Source organism: Macaca thibetana, chromosome 13 (assembly GCF_024542745.1).
Source record: "Macaca thibetana thibetana isolate TM-01 chromosome 13, ASM2454274v1, whole genome shotgun sequence".
NCBI classification, from domain to species: Eukaryota; Metazoa; Chordata; class Mammalia; order Primates; family Cercopithecidae; genus Macaca; species Macaca thibetana.
Genome location: NC_065590.1, coordinates 70,788,449 through 70,812,975, shown reverse-complemented (window position 1 = coordinate 70,812,975; position 24,527 = coordinate 70,788,449). Strand labels below are relative to the sequence as shown.

Here is a 24,527-nt window from a genome sequence, read left to right as displayed (position 1 = left end):
TGTATATTTAGCTGATTTCATGATAAAGGAACTTTGTAATCAAACACTTTTTCAGCTAGATTCTAAGCAATTTTAAATATTATGTAAGAGATCAAATAACCATCAGGGAAAGATGCAAAGACTGAAAAATGAGAAGGTTAGGATGATGACTGTGTGTTTTGATAGAAGCAGTGCAGGATTCCCCAGGAGACTGGGCTTCCGGCCCTGCCTTGACATTCATAGGTAAATGACCCGTGGGCAAGTCATTTGGCTTTTCCAAGTCACTTTTTTTTTTCTTTACTCATATCTACAAATTTCTGACTAAGACAACTTTTTTTCTCCTTTGACAAGTAAGTCTTATAGACAGAATCATTCCCACATTTGTATGTAATATTGATTCCCCTATTCTCTTGTAATTAAAGCTTCAAATCTCTAATTCATCTTTTTTGTAGGAAGGATTAGATTGATTCGTTGAAAATTCTGAGCTATAGAATACTGCAAAAGAAGCCTGGGCTTTCTCCTTAAAGTTCATATGTACAGAAAATCTAGGCTTGTTGAGAACAAAGGGTTTTCTATACATCATTGTTTTTATTAAAATACACAACTTATTATAGTGTCTCTTATTTAGCAGTTGGTTGTTAAATATTCCTGGAGTTAATGAATACGAATCTTGCAGGTTCTTGTAACAGACAGATGTAGAGCTTTGGTAAGAAGTATACATACTGCTTGAGTGTTTCTCAAGTGATTCTTCAGAATGCTTTACTTACATTCACTCTTAAGGCAAAAATACTTCCATTATTCTTACAGTTCATTGTCTTAGGAAACTTGTTCCAGAAGTTTCTGATTGTCCCCATATACATGTGTTCATTCTCCTCTTCTTGCATAGATATAAAATGTTTAAAGATAAAGACACCCAGAATAAAGACACCCTAGAGAGAGGTGTGGCCACGTGACTGAGTCTTGGTCCTTGAAGTGAGCGGAAATAACAGTGCACCTTTTCCCATAATGCCGTTTAGAGTTGCGCCTTCCCCTTCAACTTCTCCCCTCTCCCACTAGTTGGAATACCATATGGCCAAGGGCTGCACCATAGGGATTGAGGGCAAAAAAGCTAAAAGGAACTTAGGTCCCTAGCACCTGTGTGGAGCCCAATCCCCACAACATTTATGGAATTAAATTTCATGACACTCTTATTGCACATAACACAAATTCCCAATTACTGGCATGTGGCTTTGTGAGAGCTGTTTCTCCATAATCTGTTGAGACTTATTTGTGGAATCATGATGTCCTGTGACGTTTGAAAATGGAAGGGAATCCTGGAATATGGGAACAACACTGACGCAGGACACACTGTTCACTTTGGCAGCAGTCATGATCTCTTCTTGCTGTGGAAGCCTCAACAGTTTGCCTGGTCCCTCTATTGCAGTCCTCTCTGAATTCTCTCAGGCTCGAGATGCTGGGGCTCTGTGTGGGTTGCTGTTTGGTATAGAAGAGGATGAGATTGGCTGGGATGACTGTTGTTCAGGTCCATCAAGCCTGTCGCTGTTCTCTATACCTTGAGCCAGCTCTACTGTGCTACAATGTATAGAATAGACAGACCAGCATACAGAAAGAGAGAAAGCAGCTGTTTTTAGAGGGAGGAGAGAAGATAGTAGAGCTTACAAGAGACTGATGTTTGCAAGTGGATATGGTATAAAGTAGTAGTTCTCAAAGCACAGTGCCTAAATAGCAGTATCAGGAGCCTGTGAATTTGTTCGAAATGCACATCCTGAGGCTTCACCCAAGACGAGCTAATTTAGCAACTGGGGACAAGATTTGGCAATCTGTGCTTAGAAAAGCGTTTGGCTTGCTCAGGTTTTGAGAACCAATGGTCTAAAGAGTGTTGGGAAGTCTGACAGTAGTAGTTACAATGGGTGTGTCCTGATGGGAGTCCTGGGATCAAAAAGACTTGGACTAGAAGTAAGGGACCAGGTGAGGGAGCATTCCCTTCAGAGAGAGTTGCTAAAATAAGCTGGGATTCTCATGATGCTCCTGAAAGGAGTGTAAGTACTGCTCCTGTGTTTGGGACCAAGGGTGTATCTAGCCTTAGACTTCTATTCCAGCACATCCCATCAGCCAGATGCGCAAAAGTTTCCCCATATACAAACTGTAATGCTTAAATTGCCGGTATTTTGAAGTAGAAAAAGGTGCTTATAAACTCATGCTGACTGTGATGAACAGGGAGTACTTTTTCCTCCTACCTCTCCTTGGGAGATTGAACCCCATCTTGCCCTGGAAGATGGCTTTGAGCCAGAAGCCAAGCCCTTTAATGGCTACGAAGAGGAAAAAAAAGTATGATTTCCATGTAAGGGCTACCAAGAATATAAGTACCTATTTAATAAATTATTTGTTGAAATGCCTTTTCTATTTTGGTAGTTGAAGTTTGAAAAATGTTTGGAGTACTATAATTATCATTTCTGGGAAAAAAAATACACATTGCAGTATTTTTGTTTTTGCTGTAGGTCAAGTTGTAGTTCAGGATGGAAAGTAAACACATCCCTTTGCTCAGCTGCAGCTCACATATTTGTAGTCTCTGGGTGCCCTCTTGGCGGTCGTGGTGGATACACAAAGGACACAAACAGGGCATAGAAACGCGGGGCTCCATCAGGGGCTTGCCTCAGTGCGAGTCTGATTAGGAAGTTTGCTGGAGCCAAAGGAATGGCCCAAAGGGTGGAGATGCCTTCACAGAAGGAGTCCTGGGACCGGAATGAGGCTGTTCTCAGAGGCATGCCCACCTCTGGGAGGGGTCTGCAGAAGCAGTTTCTCACCAGGGAGAGCCTTTATGGTATGGGTATAAACACTGGGACGTCTTTGTTTGTTTTTGGAGGCACTCCTTACCATTATATGCCATCTTGTCAATTTGACAACTTTGTAAACAGGGCCCGTCCACACATCTTGAATGTAGAAATAGCTGAGAACAGTCTCCAGGAGAAATTACCTATATAAGGCTGCTTCCTTCCTTCTCTCCAGAGTGGAGACAATTTATAAAGAGAAAGTAATGGAAGCTGACAGAGAAACAGCACTTGAAACTAAAACTTTTGGCATGCAAGAGGACTGTATGTGTGTGTACCTATGCCTATGAGTGTGTGTCTGTGTTTCAGAATCAACTTTACCTTAATGAGTCATAGCAAGCATGGAGTGATTACATCTGTGCTCTGGGACATCGTGTTAGATGTTAGGTTTAAAACAGAGAAGAAAATACAAAGACCTGTGAGTACTCTGTGTGTGTGTGTGTGTGTGTGTACATATAGATATACACATATATGTATGAAATGTTTTTATACTTACATGCTTTATATTTTACATAATATGAAAAAGTATATATTCTTTTACTCTCCAAGACAGTCTTGTAGAATAGATATATTTTTGCCCTGTACACTCTATTCAGCACCCTCTTTTTATTCTTGCTATATCATTTTAATTACATAAGTAAGGTCACTTTCAGAAATCTCAGATCAACATATGATATTCTTTGAAGTCTTTCTAAAAATCTCTGAAATCCATATGCCACCTCGGGGACTCAGGAATTTATTGACAACATCACTGATAATACCCTTGTTTTACTATTCCTTGTCTTTAAAATCACATAAGATCACACTTTGTACACACTACTAAAACTCTAGAGTGTTGACAAATACCTGAGTTTTAAAGGAACATGACTGGCTCCTCCTTTAATTCAGCAAGCATTTGTCGGTCTTCCTTGAATGAACAGGAACTGAGCATCCTTGCAACCTGACCACATAGGAAGGGCTCTCAGAACATCTGGCTGGAGTATGTTCATAGGAGACACCCACAAGGGCCAGCCCCTCATTTTACAGATGAACACCAGACCCTTCACTCTGACATATTTAAAATCTGACATTTTATTATGTACTTTTTTCAAATTGCTGTCATTGTTGCACAGAGGAAGAACCAAGTTACCGCATCCCTTCCTCAGTGGAGGAAAAATTGATAGAGGTTTTATTTGTTGTTCTAAAATGGTTGCCACCTTCCGGTAAACATCACCTGGGGAGTTCTTAATTTCTAATTTTTATGCCTCTGTGACATTTTCAAGCTGTTATAAAGAGTCTTCTTAAAATGTTGCTGAGCTGGCTATACAAATTTAGTTCATTTAATTTTCCTCATTAGTCATCTTTCCCATTCTCTAATAACTTTGATGCCTTTTTTGTGGGTCAGTGTTATGGCAAAATGTGTTTGGTGGGGGAGGTATTCAGAGAAGACTGTAGTTTATTAGATAAAAATTAATCGTTTTGAAACTAATCTTTAGTTCTTTGTACATTTATCTAAACCATCCTTAGGCCTTATTTTACTGCCACATTTAAAAAAAATAAATTCATTGTTACATTTTGAAATTTGTTATGGTGTGTGAATATTTAAATATAATTATTTGAATGGCAAATTTTTCTGCGGCTAAGTTGGATATGTTTTTCTGGTGTGAATTAACAGATGAAATAAAATGTCTCTGGACTCAGTAAATATTTGAAAACTGTTTTAAAATTCAGTAGGATGCAAACAGGCCACATTTGGCATCTGGCTCTCCCACTCCCATAAAAGGCAAATCCTGGAAGCTGCTCTGAACTTTTTTTCTTCCTCCCAGGAAGCTCTGACTTTTCCAGGAAGATTCCAGGGAACGCTAGTTGGATCCGATTTCCTAAGATTTAAAGCAGCTTAAATCCCCTGGGAGTGTGGAGGATGAAGGAGTTGAGGGTCCCTAGAACAATGGGTCAGCATTGACTGCACATTGGAGTCAGCCGGGGAACTTTAAAAAAAAAAGTACCGATACCACGGTCCCACTTCCAGTAATTCTGTTTAATTGGAATTGGTCTGGGGTGCACTTGGAGCTTTTGGATTTTTAATCTTCTCCGAGGGTTTTTAATGGGCAGCCAGGGTTGAAAATCATTATTCTAGCACTAAATTTTCAAACTATAGAACTCATGAGAATCACCTCTAGGGTTTGTTCAAACCCAGATTACCGAGCTCCACTCCCAGGATTTCTGATTCTGGAGGTCTGGTGGGCCTTAGAATTTGCATTTCTAGCAAGTTCCTTAGGAGATACTGATGCTGCTGGTCCAAGGATCATTGTTTGACAACCACCACTTTAGAGCCGTTCATCTCAAACTTTACTGTGCATCTTGCTAAAATGCAGATTCTGATTCAGTAGATCTGGAGTGAGGTCTAAGTTTCTTCATTTTCAGCAAGCTCCCAGGTGATGCTGACGCTACTGGTCTAGGGGCCACACTTTAACAAATCTCTAATCTAAAGCATCATTATCAACGCAATTCCATAATATCCTTTGGGAAGAAAAGACGTGTGGTTCAGGAGATTCCTAGAGGCACGGTGGGGCCCAATATATGCCTTAGACCTGGTGGCAGGCAGAGATCTGGAGGGCTCAGTGCTTCTTTGGCACTTGGCCAGCTGTGCCTTGCCAGGGTGTTTGAACATGCCCTTGGCGAAGCTGTACTGTCAATAGGGAGCTTCATTGTAAAGATTCTCTGTTTGCTTAGAGTAAGGCAGTGGTTCTCAGGCCCAATTGCACAATAGAATCACCCTGGGAGCTATTTAAACAAGTACTAATGCCCAGGCTCCTCCTCCAGAAATTCTGATTTAATTGGTTTGAGGTGGGATCCAGACAGTGGTATTTTAAAAATCTTTGTGAGTAATTTTAATGCACAGCCAGGGTTGAGAACCACTGAATTGAAGAATCACGTTATAGTCTGACAGATCATTTTTTTTCCCTTTATATTTGGCTAAGTTATACTCCACTGTGATGCAAACTAGCTTTATTAGGTAGTCAAAAACAATTTAATATGGCATTTTTGACAAACCACCAAGAAAAGACTCTGAAAAGATTCCATCGCTGTTAAATCCTAAATTCAGAGTCTAAGAAAGTGCTGGGAAAGTGCAGTGGGTGTTTCTGAACGAGCTTGAAATATGAAATATTTCTGGGACTGTATCAACAAGTCTAATTTTTTCCCCTTGGGGTTATGATTGTGCGGAACAAGTCTTCACAGCAAAGCTTGCCAAAAAAGGTTATGATAAAATCATGGAATGTGTATGAAAAGAATTCACAGTGTAACTTTAAAGGAGTCAGTCTCTAAATTTAAAAACTTAGTGATGACATACGTATTACATTTGTAATAGAAGTCTGAAGAACAAAGTAATCCTGAATATAAGAAAGTTCCTCCTTTTATCACATGGTATCTCTAAGGCCAAGGAACAAGTGAAACAGGACAGCCAACAAGAAAGTAATAAGGATACGCTAACGACCCTGAACCTCTTTATCTTTGCAAATTAATTTTTTCCTCTGTATTTAAGAAAAATGTAGCTGCAGTTGAAACTCTTCTTGCTTTTGGCATTATGGACTAGTGGGAAAATCGTGGGCTTTGGCAGTTCTGCGACTAACTTTGTGACCTTGGCCAAGTTTCTTATCCTCTCTGGGTCTGAATCTTCATCTGTCAAGTAGAGATGAAGATATAATCTCTTCTTCACACAGGAGTACAAAGGCACGTGAGAATGAGCAGAGGCATGCCCCACAGGTAGGAGATGCTCAATTAGTGGAGATTTCTTTTATTTCTCCAGCATGACCATGGGAATTTAATGCTTAATAAGAAGCATTATCGGCCGGGCGCGGTGGCTCAAGCCTGTAATCCCAGCACTTTGGGAGGCCGAGACGGGGGGATCACAAGGTCAGGAGATCGAGACCATCCTGGCTAACATGGTGAAACCCCATTTCCACTAAAAAAATACAAAAAACTAGCCGGGCGAGGTGGCGGGCGCCTGTAGTCCCAGCTACTCGGGAGGCTGAGGCAGGAGAATGGCATGAACCCGGGAGGTGGAGCTTGCAGTGAGCTGAGATCCGGCCACTGCACTCCAGCCTGGGTGACAGAGCGAGACTCTGTCTCAAAAAAAAAAAAAAAAAAAGAAGAAGCATTATGCATCAAAACATTTTTCTTGTTGAGTCTTTATTGGTATTTTCTGCCTATTAATTGTATCAGTTTAGATTCCTTCTTAATAATCGTGAAGTCTGTTTTTCCACTTAAAAGAGTAGGCCCTTTCTTCTTGTTTTAGAGCCATCATTTTTGCCATTCCCTGTGTCTGGAACACTCTTGCTTTGTTTTTTGTGTGCTTTCTCCCTTCTTTCATGCAAGCCTCTGTTCCGATGCCCATGTCAGAGATACCTTCCTTCACTGACCTGGCTGACACATGGCACCCGTATCACTGAATATGCTACAAAGCCTTTATCACCGCCCGGCACTGTGCTGTGTAGCTCTTGATTGCCTGTCTTCTCCAGAATCGTAATTCTCAAGGTTGGTCTCCCTGTGCTACCGAGTGACCGAGGGCCCCCATGATACTCTAGGCTGATACCACAGCTACTCCAGGGCTTCAGATTATAAGAGACATCAGAGGGAGGTGTAGGAAAAACAGTGACCCTAGACTCTTCGCTTGACTTTGTGTTCTACATACTGAATTCCCTGTTATCAAATGTAATCCAAATTTGGGGTCCTTCGAATTCCCCAAAGTAGCTTGAACCGCCCAAGGATTGTCTCAGGATAGCTGTGTATCCCACATGAGGGTGTGGAGGTGTGTGTGTGTGTGAGAGAGACAGAGAGGGAGAGAGAAAGAGAATATGAAGAGATTTTGAAATAGAAGTTTTCAGTGTCAGATGTATGGGACTCTACAAAATTTAAATAGAAACAATGGTAATCTGCCAATATAATTTTTATCTTCTTTTTTTTCCTCTTACCACGAGTAGTTTTTCATTTGCCTTTGTGTTTTATTTAAATCTGCATTTAAGCAGAAACTCTTGCATGCATTTGCTTCTTGTAGATCATGATTGTGTTAGGTTGGTGCAAAAGTAACGGCAGTCTTTGTCATTACTTTCAGTGGCAAAAACCACAACTGCTTTTGCACCAACCTATACTTTCTTGACATATCGACCTGAAGAGGGCCTAACAATGGACAAGATCCAGTTATACACATTAAAGTGACTAGGATTGATAGAAACTTTCCAGGGTTATGGTAGAAATCACTTTATATTGGGTGAGCCTGTCAATATTTTAATACTAACTTCTTAAAGTTAGTAAAATATGGTTATTTTTCCATAATTATTTCTGTTGCAAATGATGTTGTCACTTTGATCTTTCTGTATCTGGGCAGGCTTTTTTTTTTTTTTTAAATGTCTGTTGCAGCATTGTCAGTGAAACCAGACATAAAAGTTAGTTTAAGTATTACATATAGATCTATTAGACACCATAGGGAAAGAGTCAGGAGCGACTTCTTTTCAAATAGATAAAATTAAAAATTTAGAAGTAATGTCAGAAAAACCTTCTAATTGATGGAGTGGCTGTAGTTTTATCCTTGTTTTCTCCATGGAAGAAACTTGGAATAGAGACAGAGAAGAATAAATAAAATCTAATGGGAGAATTTATAGAAAAAGTCTGAAAAAAAGGGTTTCAGAAAAACAGTTCCTGATGTTATGGTACTTGTATTACATTTAAGTGACAAACTGGTGACTGGTTTGGGGCAGAGGAAGATGCGGGGTGAGTAGGGATTCTAGGTAATTTATTGAAAGGGGAATAGAGGGTTGAAAGAAGAGAAAAAGGAATGTTAATTACAAAGTAAGAAAGATGGAGACTTTGGAAATCTAAATTATTTGAAAGCATAACTTCACAATTTGAAGGCTTGAATCTTATGCCTGCTAGTCATGAAGTTAAAAACATAGCTTTGAAAAATTAAAGTTCTGGAAATTTGAAGAGAAGTTACTGGCTTGTAGTAGATTTTACAGATCCCTCTTGGAAATCAGATAAAAAATGTGAGGTATAGGTAATCAGAATGTCATCATTAAGCTTGATTTAATAAATATGCAAGATTATATGTAATAAACAGAGGATATATGTTCTTTTCAAATACCCATCTATTTTTAAATTGGTTATGAGGCCACACATACATACACACATGTGCTAAAAACCAAAAACATACAAAACTCAGGAAGTTAACAAAAGTAGGGAATTGTACAGCCTACATTCTCTGGCAACCAGGCAGTAACACTATAAATTAAAAAAGAAAGCTCCCCCAAATCTACCTATGCAGAAATTTAATATCACTCTTCTAAAAAGTCTTTAAAAAGGAGACATATAAATTACTTAGCAGCAAGTCACATTGAAAACAATACATATGAAAAATCAGAAGATAACCAAAGCAATATTTGATTGAAGTATTCAAAGCATAATTAAAATTGTTTGTGTAATAACTATAAGAAATGTGTTTGTTATAAGTCGGCCAAATAGAAATGAACCGAGCATTAATCTTAAAACACTAGAGGAAAACTAACAAAATCATCTGAAAGATAAAGAAGTAAGAGATTCAGAAACTTAAAAGGACTGGCATAAAGTACAATAAAGAAAGCTTGGTCAATAAAGTATGAAATGAACTTGAAAATCTAGATGGATTATATACTTTTTGCTAAAATGCAAGTTAGGAATAATAATTCTAAAATAGGTAGGACACCTGAATAATAACCAAAGAAGAAATCTTCCCCCTCCCCCTTCAAAAAACATACTGAGTTCAGATAATTTCACAGGTGAGTTGTATGAAAACATCAAGGAATAGATAATTCCTGTGTTATTTGAATGGTTTTACAGCAGAGAAACAGGTAGAATGCTAAACAGCTCATTAAAAGAGTTAGTGTAGGCCGGGCATGGTTTATCATGCATGTAATCCCAGCACTTTCGGAGGCTGAGGCGGGCGGATCACAAGGACAGGAGATTGAGGCCATCCTGGCTAACACGGTGAAACCACGTCTCTACTAAAAATACAAAAAATTAGCTGGGCATGGTGGTGAGCGCTTGTAGGCCCAGCTACTTGGGAGGCTGAGGCAGGAGAATGGCGTGAACCCGGGAGATGGAGCTTGCAATGAGCCGAGATTGCGCCACTGCATTCCAGCCGGGGCAACAGAGTGAGACTCCGTCCCCCCCAAAAAAAAAAAAAAAGAGTTAGTGTAACTTTGAAACTAAAATTGGATAAGGCCATCATAGAAAGAACTAAAGATGAACAACTCAAGTTTATAAATTTAAAAATCTTAAAATGTTAGGAAGTCAAATCCAACAAGATCTTTAAAAACAGAGTTTATTCTTAGAACACAAGGATGATTTAAAATCCAACTGATTATATTAATAAACTAAAGAGAAAGCCAGTGTGATCATCTTGAGAAAAATTGAAAAGCATTTAATAAGATTTAACCTGCATTTTTAACATTCTTACATCCCTGCTGGCTGTCAAACTCTGATCGACGACTGTGTCTTTGGTAGCCTACCCTATTCCGCTTTTATTACAAAGGCAGCTCTTAAGAAATAAATCCATCTCTTCAGGCTTGAACCGCAAAACACACGTGAAGAGGTGACAATGTTGGGGCTGTCAAAAAGAACTTAAAGAGTGGGATAACCGGCCGGGCGCGGCGGCTCACTCCGGTAATCAGTCCCAGCACTTTAGGAGGCTGAGGCAGGCAGATCACAACATCAGGGGATCGAGACCAGCCCGGCCAACATGGTGAAACCCCATCTCTACTAAAAATACAAAAATTAGCTGGACTTGGTGGCGCGCGCCTGTAGTCCCAGCTACTCAGGAGGCTGAGACAGAAGAATTGCTTGAACCCAGGAAGCGGAGGTTGCAGTGAGCTGAGATTGCACCACTGCACTCCAGCCTGGCGACAGAGCAAGACTCCGTCTCAAAAAAAAAAAAAAAAAAAAAAAAGTGATAACCAGCAAGAACTAATATGTTGGGTTTTAATGGAAATGTTTAATCGAAGCATATGTTTCAAAATTCTGATTATTACATACTAAATATTTTATAAAATAAAAATGTAATAGAATATGATAAGAATATGTTAATGACAGCAAATTAACAAGAGTAGGAATTAAGTGCTATTTGCAATCAAAGTCACAAAGCTTTTCTTAATTATAAAACAATGTGTTTGCCAGATAAGCAGTCTACCAAATGCATTTTACAAGCTCCAGCTTAATCCACATACATTCAAGATTCACCTTTTCCTCCTCAGCTCTTTGATTTATTCTCCTCCATACTGACAGGGCTCTGAGAGTGGAATTCCTTATTAGTTATCATGTCCTGTTTTCACGGCAGTTCCTTGGGGGGTTATACTATGAAAGTGGGCTAGATGGATTCTCTGAGACTCCTGTTTGACCCAAGCACTTGTGGCATATAGGCTGTAGCTTCCATGAGACACGCAATGAGATAAGACTGGGTAAGAGGGAGCAGGGATGCAGCTAACCTGGTAGCTTTAACAAAAACCACATTTCTGATAGGGAAGGAGCTGTGTCCAGAGAAATCAGCTGATTTCTCAGGATCACAGTAGTGATTCCTGAGACAGGAGGCATATTATTACAGAGGAGCATAGCTGGAACCAGATGGACCAAGTTTCACATCACTATTTACTAGCTGTGTGACCTTGGGCAAATAAATCTGAATCTCAGTTTCATCATCTGTAAAATGGAGCAAATAATAACTCACCTTCTGGGGTTATTGTGACATGAGCACATGGCATGTGTGTTAATGAAGTCTGCTCTTAGGACACAGGCTGTTTTATTTTCCATTCTGCTTTAAGCTGCTTATTGGATATTGGCATGTGGGCGGTAGCCACAGGGAGGGTAGAGGCCTGCAAATGAATGTTTGCCCTGAGTGAGGCACAAGTGCCATGAAGTAGTCTTCTCTCCAACAGGAAAATTAAGTGTAGTCATGAGGTAGGTGGCAGAAGGAAGGCAGCATTAAGACTCAACCCATTTCATCTCCTTCTCCAGCACACCCTGTACCTAGCTGTGGTAAATAGTGCTAGCATCTGTCTTCTTCCATATTCTTTCTTGCCAAGTGCCTTTCTAACCTCCTCCCACGTCTCCTTCCTCCCCAGATATTGTGCACCTTCCTGTTGTTGCCCAAGTTCCCAAAGTCTTATCTTTCTAAGACGACCTTTCTAAGACCTGTTTTTCTGAATTATTCTCTTCCTCTTTCTATATAATCAAAGCTCTAATTTGTCTCCTAGTGAACACTACAGTCTTGAAAATGGCATAAGGGTTCTAAATGACCAGGTAACCAGGTACCCCTGCTGCTCATCCAGCCTCATCTCCTGTTTCTCCTCTCACTTGCTGTGCCTCAGCCACACTGACGTTCTTACTCTTCCTGGGACACATAAGCCTGCGTCAGCAGTTCCTTCTGCTGGGATGCTCTTCTCCCAAGTATCTCTATGGCTCGTCCCCTCACTCCTCCAAGTCTTTGTTCAGCCATAAACTTCTCAGTCATGCCCATCCATTTTCACCACGTTGTAACTGCTACCCCCTTCTTCTAAGCATTCCAATTCCCTCTTACTCTGTTCTTGTTTTCCCCTCATAGCACATATCACCCTTTACTACTATATAATTTACTTCTTTATAATGTTTGTTACTTATGTTCTGTCATCCTCCACTACCGTATCAACTAATGAGGGCAGGGACCTGTGTTTTTCCTCTTTACTGACATATCCCAAGCTGGTTCTCTGTCAATGTTTCAGTGAATTTACTAGAACTGTAAGTATGAAGGGTCTCCTATATTATGTCTTAAGTAGACAAGAAATAGATAAGGAAGAGGAAAGATACAGCAAGGTAGAAAATGACTAGAGGAACAGGCATGGTTTTAGAAAGAGATCCACTGCTATGATATCAAGACCTGAGTGGACTGTAATGAGGAGACCTGGATTCTTTAAGTTTACCAATGACCTTAGCCAGGTCACTTAAGCTCTGGGGCCTCAGGTTCTTTATCTACAAAATGAGGAAACTAAACTAGGTGACCTTTTGGGTCTTATCCTACTACACAATTCTCTGTTTGGGTTTTACTTTAGGAAGACCAATGAACACTTACGGAAACATTGCCTGGTACTAACTGGCATCAGTTTCACCTAATGGCTCCTAAACTCCCCATCTCCCACCAAAGGTCATGGGCTGTGATAATGTCTTTTAGTCTATTTCCATCTTTTCCTCAAGGGCCTTATGTTCGTATAGGTCTCTTAAAAGTGAACCCAAGAAGCTAAACTGTGGACTGGGGTTCCAGAAGCCAGGACTTTGCTCCCCCGCTGTGAAATCTGAGTAAACCCACCTTGTTTTATTTTTCCCGTCTCTAAAATTGAGATACAGCAATTGGTCAGCAGATAATATTAGAGAGAGGGGAATAAGGTGTGTTTGATGGAGCTTTGCTAGAGATAGAAACATATCAGGTGCCATTTCAGGAAATTAAACACGGGAATTTGACTCATTATCCATCTTGCTTAGCTGCCACATCATAATGTCACAGACTCTTAATAGAATGCCACTGAAACTCAGAGTGTGCAGGTAGAGTTCCTCCATGTTGATTGTCATACACGTTGTCTCCAGTTTCTGAAGTGGCCATGATTTGCTTGTGTTTTAAGGTACACTGTTTTCAAAGAATAGCCTTTAAAACTCTTTTGAATTCAAAGACCTTTCAGTTAGTCAAGGAATGGGTCCAGTTTTCAGATTCTCCACGCCGTGGGTGCATCTTCCCTTCGCATTTCTTCATTTTGGTCATTGCTCTAGATGTTCATTGTTTAACACAAGTGGGTAGGAAGACGGAGAAGAAGGGAATTTCAGGCTCATATTTTGGTGTCATGGGCAGATCTTGGGTGAGATTTTCATTGTTAGTTAAACTAAGTTTGAAGGTTTACACTGAATTTCTTTCCCTACCCTCCTCTCTGGCTACTTAAATAGATCATCAGGACTGTCTGTTCTTCTGTTGAAAGTGCCCCACACTGCCCTGGGCATAAGCTAAATTCTTTCTCTCCCATTTAGAAGAGAAGCCAGATTGCTCCAAGGCCCGCTGTGAAGTCCAGTTCTCTCCACGTTGTCCTGAAGATTCTGTTCTGATCGAGGGTTATGCTCCTCCTGGGGAGTGCTGTCCCTTACCCAGCCGCTGCGTGTGCAACCCCGCAGGCTGTCTGCGCAAAGTCTGCCAGCCGGGAAACCTGAACATACTAGTGTCAAAAGCCTCAGGGAAGCCGGGAGAGTGCTGTGACCTCTATGAGTGCAAACCAGGTATGCACGAGCTCTGTCTCAGCAGCCTCGTTCCTTTGCATCAGAGGGTAGCAGATCCCTCCTCAGCCACCCCTGGTCTCTCCTTCCACATGAAGATGGGCCTTCTCACCGGTGTCCTCTGAATCTGCCACTTTGGGCTAATGGCAGCTTGACTTCTGGCCTTGTAGTCAGAGAACCAGAGTGATCATCCACTAGGTACATAAGCACCTTCAGATAGTGAGCGTGTCTTTTCCTCTTTTCTTCTTTTTTTCCTTCAAAGTATGCTTGACTGGGGAGGTAGGGTTAAAATTTATGGTACTATGGCAATCTGCTTCATTTCCCCAGAGAAGGTCAGAGACCTTATTTGCAGCTATATCTGCCACTTTGAATTATTACATTTAAAAACAATCATCATACATAAAACAGAAAGTTATTTTTAGATGGATACATGCATCAAAATGCCAGAAGTTTCATAATGCAACAGCCCCAATCTTTCTCTTTGCCAACTCCCCCCCACATCTGCCCTCTTTACTTTATAGCATGTGCCAAGTCATCTTTGACTGTTTACTCACCCTCTTTGCCAACATTTGATGTACTGTTGTGTCCCAGCTGTTTCTTGCTTTATATTATTTCTAACATCCTTGCTCTTGTGGCAGCATTTCCGATGTGGTCTGTGAACACTTCTGAGTTATAGTGATTTCCTCTTTGCAAGTTTCTAATCATCGGCCAGTTGTTTTTTTGTTTGGGTTTTTCTTTTTCTTTCTTTTTTTTAGACTGCTAGATAAACACTCCAAGCAAAGTGATCCCTTGTCCATCTCTTGAACTATTCTGTCAATCAGAAATGCCTCTGGCTAACTGTCACCATCCATGTAACCACTGCTGGTTTAATTCTTTCTCTGTCTTCATTGTAACTCTTAAATATCTCATCCCCACCTCTTTCCTTACACAGAAAATTTGAGGAATATTGCAGTTCTGTAACAGTAACTGGAATAATATACCAACACTAGGACTGGGCTTCTGGAAGCAAGGAGACTTTGGAAATTTGTCAAGAGCTAGTATTTCATTTAGGGACTCCAAAAGCAAGTAAATGTAACAATAAACGGTGCCTCTCTGTTTGCCCCCTTTCAGTTTTCGGCGTGGACTGCAGGACTGTGGAATGCCCTCCTGTTCAGCAGACCGCGTGTCCCCTGGATAGCTACGAAACTCAAGTCAGACTCACCGCAGATGGTTGCTGTACTTTGCCAACAAGGTTAGTTTGCCATTAGTTTGTCAAGTTTTTTCTCCTCGTTTGTTAGCATCATCTAAGGTACATTTTGAGCATGCAGTTTGTTTTCCCATGAGAAACCTAGTCCTTTCCTGTTTCTCTGGAAGAAATCACTGAACTGTTTGCATTACTTGGTATTTACATATATCTTTCCTCAGATCAAAACCAGGTGTCATCAGGTTAAGTCATTAACCTTTATAGATTATTTCTATAAGGGTGCCTGTACACTTTCGAGGGCTGGGACCTATATAAGCAAATATGCCCCTCTGTATGTAGATAGGGAGGCAGGCAGTGAGGTGTCTGTCAAGAGTAGGCACATCTTTTGATCCTCTGCAGTGAATCTTGTAGGTGCTTAAACAACATGTTCAGTGTGATGAAACATTGCACGCTTCATAGCACCGCTCCACAGGGACCCTTGATGTTTGGAGTCACACGGCTGCCCAGACCCATTTCTTTCTGAGGCCCAGAGGAGTCTTCATTCTTACAGTGCTGTCTGGAGTAACAAACACGTCTCTCTTTGGCTTGACTGGTGGGAGGAGCCACTGTCATTTTAACCCTGGTAGCAGGGCATGCACTTACCCCCCTAGAACTGGTTTTTCTCTAGAACATGAGGATCTCTGAGTCCTGTCCTTTATAGTCTACGAAGCACCACCATAAAGCTGTGCCTTCGTACTTGGCTTTGGGGAAGACTGTTCTTGGAAGTGTAGGGTTTACAGTCTGTTTCTCCCCCCCACTCACCCCTCTTCTCTGCCATGACCTCCCTTCCATCTTTTGCAGGTCAACAAGCCATCTTTATGACTAAGTCATCTCATGTTTTTCAGCTTTCGTTCTACATTTAATAAGATGAGTTAAAACTGTGCCCTATTTAACTCAATTTCCAACCTCTTCTTCCTCAGTCCCAGTGCCAGGCATTTAGCTTCTAGGTTTGTTGCATGAGTACCTGTGATTATGCAAATGGTTTGATAAGATAGGAGTATATGTGGTCCATAGGTAAGGTAAGTATCAGTTATTTGTCCATAATTGAAGAGACATCCAGAATTTGTTCTGATAATTACTTTTTCCTTCTTTCTTCTCATAAAATAAGTTAGATCCTTGGTATCTCCTAGCCTTTGTTCTGTCAAACCTAGGATTCTCTAAGACCTGTCCTTTATACTGTATCATAAAACAGATGCAAAGATTTTTGTGAAGATAACATACATTGGTGCAGCAACCTTCCTATGACATTAGAATGTGATAATTTATGTGCAGATGCTTAGGAAGGGTTGAAATATTTTGCAAACATAAGGTATTACTACTGATCAGTGAAGGAGATAAATGGAGCATCACTAACAGTAACAGATGTCCCTTCAGGGTCTTCCTGAAAAGGAAGATGGTACATTATATTGGAGAACCTAATTAATCAAAACTAAGCCAGTTGTTAACGAGGAAGTCCTTTAGTGAGGAAAATGGACAATTCTCAGTTCACTATTATAAATGTCACATAGCATCCTCTGCACATAGGAGTCATGGTCCGCTATTTTTTCAGTCACTCTAGGGGGTTGAAATTGGTAGAAGCTACAGGAAGGTATATTTAGTCTCAATTTAAAAAGGAACTTTCCCACAACTAGTGATGTTCTGTAGTGAATTGGCTGCTTCCTGAGGCAGACAGAGCTCCTTGGAGCTGGATAGATTTCTTTCCGTCTGGATGGCCACCTGCCCGGAATGCTTAGAAGAATTATATTAGGTTGGAAAGGAGGTTGAACTAGATGCCTTCCGTTTTATCCTCAAGCTTCTGTGAGTCTAGTAAATAAAACTTGAAGATGATTATTACTGTATTGACATAATTTTGACTTTGGCATTCAAAAGCGAAGAATGGCCAGAGTTAAATTTGTCTCTAATCAACACATCGAAAACATAGAGAAGGAAGTCATTCAACATCCCACTGTAAATTATTTGCAGAGAAGAGATAGGTTCTCACAGCTCTTTAGTTTCCTGTATGTCAGATCATCAGTGACCCATACTCATCCCCTGCTCATTTGTTCCCTTTGAACAGGGTCTCCTCCCCCAGCTCTCTCACAAGCCCTCTGCCTTTGCAATTGCCACTACCTCTTCCTGGGCTCCCTTGCCCTTCTGTGTACATGTAGGCAGCTTCTGCCTCTCCTTCAAGACTGCATTTCTTGCTCATTGAAGTGTTGTCACTCTTTGGCCCCTGAAGATGACTTAAGTGCCCTCTCTGCTCCTTTGTCATCCATCCCCCATGTATCTTTTTATCATAGCACTTTTCATCACACATTGAACACACTGATTTTTTTTGTCTGTCTCTCCTGTCCTGTGTGATTCTCAAAGAAAGGGAGTATTTTGTAGCCTCTTGTACCTAAACATAATATGTCAGCCCACATCTATGGGTGAATGAATGGATTAACAAACAGGCCCTCTCTTAGCCAAGATGATTTATATGTGGAAGAAAAGAAAAAGAATGAATAGTTTTAGTTTCTAGTTATCTTTCTGCCATTGGGTTGTCATACTGCTCCCTGTCTCATTTTCAAACCCTTGCACTTTTCCCCCAGTCCCCGTCTGTATGGTGCGGTCCTCCTCAATCCTGTAGAAACCCTCCATTCCAAGCACAGCACTCATCTCTCGCAGCATGGGATGCCTTTCTCTCTCCATTCCATCTCTTCTCATATTCCTCATCCAGCAGGACTCTAATTAAATTTTTCTCTGTCCACGAAGTATTCATGCTTCAACCAACACGTGTCCCACTGCCGAGAAACTTCCCACATATCCTTTCCTATGCTGTCAATTAATTATCGATTTTCATACATTGTTATTGAATTGTCGCATGCGTGAAGTCTTGTCTCATCAGCTATATGATGTTCCTAAAGGTCAGGAATTGTGTCATCTTTTCTTTTCTTCTGTATGCATTAGTGCTGAATGAGTCGGTAAATGCAGAATATACTCAAGCTGTGGCTTAGACCCATTCAGCCTAGTTTAGCATATTCAGTGGATTCCTGCGGAGGGTGATGGGGTGATAGGTTGTACATCGATTAGAGAATAACAACCCAAATAATCACATGAAAATGAAAAACAAAAGCCCAGCATGTAGTCATAGTGGTAGTATTTTAAGAGAAAAACTACATAACTTTATTCTTGTGTGTGAGCCATGTTAAATGTCCGCTCTTTAAGAGCACGATTTTTAGGCATGAAGAAGAACATTATAGAACATAGAAGATCATATTATGATTATTTGACTTTTACCAGCATACTTTTAGAGCATTGTTAAGAAGTTAGAGCCATTTGAGAGCAAAGCTGATTATGTGGAGAAATCAGGGGAGAAAGCCCTTTACATTTTAGGACATAATAAGGTAAAATATCTGAAACTTTAGCTGTAAAGAATTACCTTCAGTGAAAGTAACAACTCCCTTTTTGTAAGAATTTATTGTACTTTCACGGGCTAGAAAGTGTGTTTATGGACTTTTCTCCCCTGTCTTGAAGAATACATTCCTCCTTCCTTCATTCCCATCCAAATGGAGTTGCCCTTCCCTATGAGACTATTTCACCCATTCCGACCCCTAACTGCCCCATTTCTGTGTGAGCTTGATTTGTTGGTTTTCTCTTGAATTGTATGTTTTCAATTGATTCATTCATCCATTCATTAAACACGAATTGAGTTCTTACAAGTGACAGACACTACTCTCCAGATGTTCTTACCGTACATGGGTATCACTTTCCACTTCTATCCCTGACAAATACTGGTTTTCTCTTCTACCTCTGGCCTTTGTGAGTATAGGCTGTTCCTTATTTCCTTGCTGCCTTTCTGTCTTAACAGTCCGTCTTTCATTTTCACTTCTTTTGTGTCTTTTCTCTTGAATTTCATCCTGTTTAAACATCATTCTTGTGTGTGATATAATTAATTTTCAACCATTATTTAATTCTTCCTTCCCTCAACTTGTCTTAGATTTCCAGGCATCCCGCCGTTTCTTTTTATCCTTTTTTCTTCTGTTGGCATGAAGATATGATATGAGTTATATGGCAATGCATTCTACCTTTCAGGAGAGGGTGGGCCTAAACACCACACAATGACATATAGGGAAAATGGGACTATCTGTGGGATTTAGGACACCTTGTGGTCCTTGAAAGTCCCTTTGTGAGTGTCTGCGTGTGTGTGCATGTACAGATGCTGCCACGCGTAAGAGAATTTACAACAGAAACTTACAAGTCAGATACATGAATGCAAATTATTTATTTGCAGGGAAGAAAAAACCAAGATAGTCTTTAAGTGACATATAGATAACAATACCAGTCACAGCTTAAATGTGTAATACGCCTTGCTGTTTATAAAGCATTTTCACTATTCATATTTTACTGTCACTTTAATTCTATGAGGAATTTATAGGTATAAGAATGGAGATTGAGATAATAAGAGACTTGCAGAAAATCACAAATTTTCCTTGGTACAAGAGACAGAGCAGGTTCAAGGCTTCAATCCAGGTTTTTTTATTGAAAACCCTGTGCTCTTTGCATTGGAGCTTTTTCGATAACAATGTTTTGTTGTTTTTAAGTCCAAGAAATATATCGGGGAATATGAATTTATATCTCACCAGCACATTTCTATCTGCCTACCACATACGTGTTTCAGTTATTCATTGCTGTGTAATAGTCACCCCGAAAGAAGTAGCTGAAAATGACAAAGATTTATTCTTTGTCCTCATTCTGTGTGTTGACTGAGCAGTTCTTCTGTAGCCAGCTGGCAGGTTGACTGAGACTGAATGTCCCTCCCATGTTTGGAAACTCAGCTGGGATGGCTGGAAAGACCCCTCTCCCTACATGATGTCAGAAGTAGGAGAGAGGGCCGGGCGCGGTGGCACAAGCCTGTAATCCCAGCACTTTGGGAGGCCGAGACGGGCGGATCACGAGGTCAGGAGATCGAGACCATCCTGGCTAACACGGTGAAACCCCATCTCTACTAAAAAATACAAAAAACTAGCCGGGCGCGGTGGCGGGCGCCTGTAGTCCCAACTACTCGGGAGGCTGAGGCAGGAGAATGGCGTGAACCCGGGAGGTGGAGCTTGCAGTGAGCTGAGATCTGGCCACTGCACTCCAGCCTGGGCGACAGAGCAGACTCCGTCTCAAAAAAAAAAAAAAAAAAAAAGAAGCAGGAGAGGAAGTTGCAAAGCCTTTGGAGACCAAGAGTTGGAAATTACACAGCACTTCTGCCATGTTCTGTTGGTCAAAGGAAGTCCCAGGACAAGCCCTTATTCAAAGGGTAGGAAAGTAGGTTCCACTTCTTGATGAGATAAGCCACAAAGAATTTGTGGCCATTTGTAATCCACCCTAATCTACATTTAACCAAGATAGATGCCCTTTAGATTTCATTTTCTGATTGCAGGAATTTGGTGGCATGTTGCAGATACGTGAACCTTTTCCAAAAATTCATGCCCTTCTGGCCTTGGAGCTCTGGGTGTTCAGGTGAAATTCAGGCAGCATTATAGTTAATCCCCTGTCCCCTCAGCAGCTCTTTTTCTTCTTCTTTCTTCAATTGCCATTTGGCTTTCCACCCAGGAGCAGACACATGGTTTAAGAGCCTCTGAGCCACCACCTTAGCTAGTACCATTTAGCCAACGATTATTTTTAACCTTCTGCTTCTTGAAGAGTGCTGTGACCACCTAGGTTAAACTGGGTTTTCTCCCATCATACAAAAGGGAATGCTGCTTTGGGATACCAGAAAATCTCTCTTGATAAAACCAGGTCCATTTTTGAAACACAACAAAACTTGCAAAGATGTTGAATAGAGAGAGGTTCTCCTCTATAATGGTTGAGCTTATCTGAGAAGAATGGATTCACCAGAGGCAGATGCATTTGGAGGATGGATCCAGCCTGGGCTATACATCTGAGAGTCCATGTTCTCCTGGTGTCCACCAGCCCAGACCTCAGCCCAACTGGGCTATTTCTCAAGAAGATGGAGAGTTCTAAGACCACAGTGTTTTCTTTGCACTTCTCACTCCTTGCTTTTTCCAATGTTTGGACCTAATTTTACAGACTCTTCACTTTGCCTCCGTAATTTTTCACCAGTGTTTCAGATAGAGGCTTACAGGGTAGACATTAACTAGTTAAAAACTCTAGACAGTAATACCTCCACCTTTCTCACTTTCACTATAAGTCACGAGTTTTTTAAATACCCTACACCTTTTGATAAGTAACTTTATATCTTTTTATTAAGATGAATGAACTTACCATATTATTGACAGTCACCTATTTTCAATTTATTTTTATGAAATTTGTCCCAAACTTTTTGTTCTAAAAGTTCTGTTATCAATTTGTTTTATAAATATGCCCTTCTTAAAAGTTATTGAGAAAAGTCCAATCCAGCTATTTTAAGGTAGAAATAAATTAAGTCATTGTTTATAATGTTCAGAAACTTAAAATAGAGTTTCTTCTGGGTTGTGTGCATTTCAGAAAGCCAGATTCCCAAGCTCCCTCCTGGCTCCTGCCTCTCTCTGACCAAAGGGCCTGATTCTCTTCCAGAACCTATATCTGGAGCATGTGTATCTCTTGCGTTCTGAGACACTAGACCAAAAATCCTATTTTATTTTTAAGTCAATCTTCAGAAGTATTTTTGACTGTTTTTTTTTTTTTCCTTAGCTTCAAGGTAATTAAAAATGTTAGATTATCTGTTAGCTAATATGTTGACTAATATGTGACTTCTGTTTTCACCAAAAAATGTAGTAGAACATGTTGGACACGTGAAATTCTAAGTACAGTTTCCCTGGAAATACTGACAAGCCAGAATCACAGAGCTCAACGCAGGAGGCAGGCTGTACCGCTCTTCTGTTTCATAGAGGGAGCATCGTGGAGCTGGGAGGGTCCTACCCGATGAGCATCAGCAGAGCTGGTCTGTGTGGCACATACCACCGAGCCGCACTGTCCCCTGTGGCCCTGGGCTCAGTCACCACCAGGCCCTCTCCAGCCCTGCTTCTCAGGAGCCCTAACATTCTGTGTCATGCACTTTGTTATTGTCTGTAAGCAGACGTATACCTGTGAGTAAACCATTCCGTAGCTAAAGAATAGTCCTCTGCACATCACCTGGTGCTGCTGTGCAGAAAGCGCACGAACCATGTGTTCAAAGCTAGAATCCAGGCCCACTTCTGCATGAGTTTGGGTGAGTCTTTCACATTACCTGGGTCTGTTTTCCAATCGGAGAAAGGAGGGGAGGAGCGATTTGATTGTCTCAAAAGTAACTTCTACCTCTAAATTCTTTCGCTTTCTAAAAACCTTTAGAGGGGAAGGAACCCAAGCCACTAGCGACAGGAGACTCTTGGGAAACAAAGGGAAAGAAAATTTTTAGGAAATTTCACAGCTCAGAAAATAATGGGAGAGATATATGTCTTGCCTAGGGATAAGAAAGGGAGAAAGTCCAAAGGAAGTTATAAAAGAATTATGGTTTTTTTTAACTTTCTTAAAATAAAAAATAAAAGTTAGAAACAGCAAAATGAAATAAACTACTAGAGTAATGATTTAAGCCAGGGTAATCAGAACTGCTTGGGTTGTGAAAGCTGAGTAATAATTCAGTAAAACAGATTGCCTATTTGGTCAGTGGTTAGTTGACTATTGCTAGTTACCCTTTTTTTTTCTTTACATCTATAAATAGATAGTCCCTACATAGCAGAAGCAGAGAATATCTGGCCAAAGGCTGACTCCACAAGAGAAGGATTTACTGTTAGACTGCTTTCTAATAGAATGTCGATATCTCTGCCTGTCAACCTGCCTTGGTAAATGTGCTGGGTAGGGCCATGTGTGTATGGTTCCTGGTGCCCCCACAGGCTCACCTGTGTGAAACTGTATCAGCCCATGCATGGCTACTTGCTGGCCCTTGGACCCATATTTGCACTTGTTTCTCCCCTTCTGTTGCCACATCACTTTCCCTGAGGTCTGACTCTGTGTGTGTCTTCTCTGTCTTCAGCTTCTCCATATTCATATTGCTCTTTTCTGTATTTTACACTTAATTGTGCATACACACACAGAATTATATTCTTGCACAAGTTTTAGATTCTCTTTTCCTAACTTTATGATTGAACCATTTCTTTCTATGTCTCTTAAAATGAGAAAAGATCTACTCAAAGTGACTTTTTTCCCTGTTTGAACCTCAGTTTTATTTCTCTTCCATAAAACATTTACCGTAGAAGGCAGTTTCCCACTCATATCCTGTCCTATCATCACAGTTCCAGACTCTGTAACTCCAGGAAAGGAAATAAGATAAAAGGAAGGATGATAGTCCCATTGTGTCTGAAAAATATGTCAAATATACAGCCCATGACCAGAGTGAAGGTCATCAATGTCCTTTGCTTTCACTATAACATCTAAATATTTGCACTGAGCTGCTTCGATTTGAAATTGTGCTCTCAAGGAAATTCGTTTTGTTGGTGCTGTCTTGCATTATGATAATAGAATCTTAGCAGATTGCTAGCACACTGCTTCTTGTGAATAGAGAGAGATATCTAGAAAAAGTTTTCTGGGGTTCCAGAATTCACAGCCTGAAATTGACTCATACCGGATGAGGCCAGCCGAATGGAATCTTTGGCAGGTTATCCCTTCCCTTCAGAAGCACTTGAGTTAAATCAAAATTAATCTAACCACACAGCTACAGTGAGTGAAAACAAGGTACAGATTTTTAAATGCTCCAATCGGTTAAAACAATTTAATAATTAAATACTCATTGAGGACCTCGTGAAAGGCAGAACACTGGGCTTGGTGTGGGATATAGTGGTGAATGAAATGTGGCACGTGCCTAAAGGATCTTAACGTCTTGCAGATATGACCAATGCCAGTTTCAAAAAGGCTTCCAAGTTTTGGAAGGTAATAAGAAGGAAACATACAACATGCACACACAGTCATCTGCCTTCAAGGAAAGAATCAGTTAATAGACAGTCTTTCTACCAAACAATGAAAACCAAATTTAAGAAAAACCATACAATAATATGCCAGCTTTAAATCCAAACTGAGAAGCACCTCAAAAAGCACATACACATGGAACAACAGATGACAGTTTTTTCTTATCCCTCCCTTCCCTCCTAAAAACTCAGTAGGACAGGAGGGATTTTCTTATTCCTCTGCTCTGGAACAACTGTCTCCTTCTGAGAAATGGAACGAGCAGCAGCATCAAGAGTCCTTTAGTGCTCTGTGTGCTCAAGTGCTTATCCTTCCATGGTAGA

At 40.6% G+C, this 24,527-nt stretch overlaps 1 protein-coding gene across 4 annotated transcripts in view; it reads left to right on the top strand.

The window, feature by feature from the left end:
- Positions 1-24,527, top strand: part of CRIM1 (cysteine rich transmembrane BMP regulator 1) — a 196,649-nt gene that overhangs the window by 73,319 nt on the left and 98,803 nt on the right. For 3 of the 4 annotated variants that reach the window (XM_050753298.1, XM_050753300.1, XM_050753301.1), the window contains 2 exons: positions 13,857-14,099; positions 15,207-15,327. In XM_050753298.1, coding sequence (XP_050609255.1) covers positions 13,857-14,099; positions 15,207-15,327 — 364 coding nt within the window. The remainder of the gene's footprint in view (positions 1-13,856; positions 14,100-15,206; positions 15,328-24,527) is intronic. The other variant, XM_050753302.1, reaches the window with a different exon arrangement.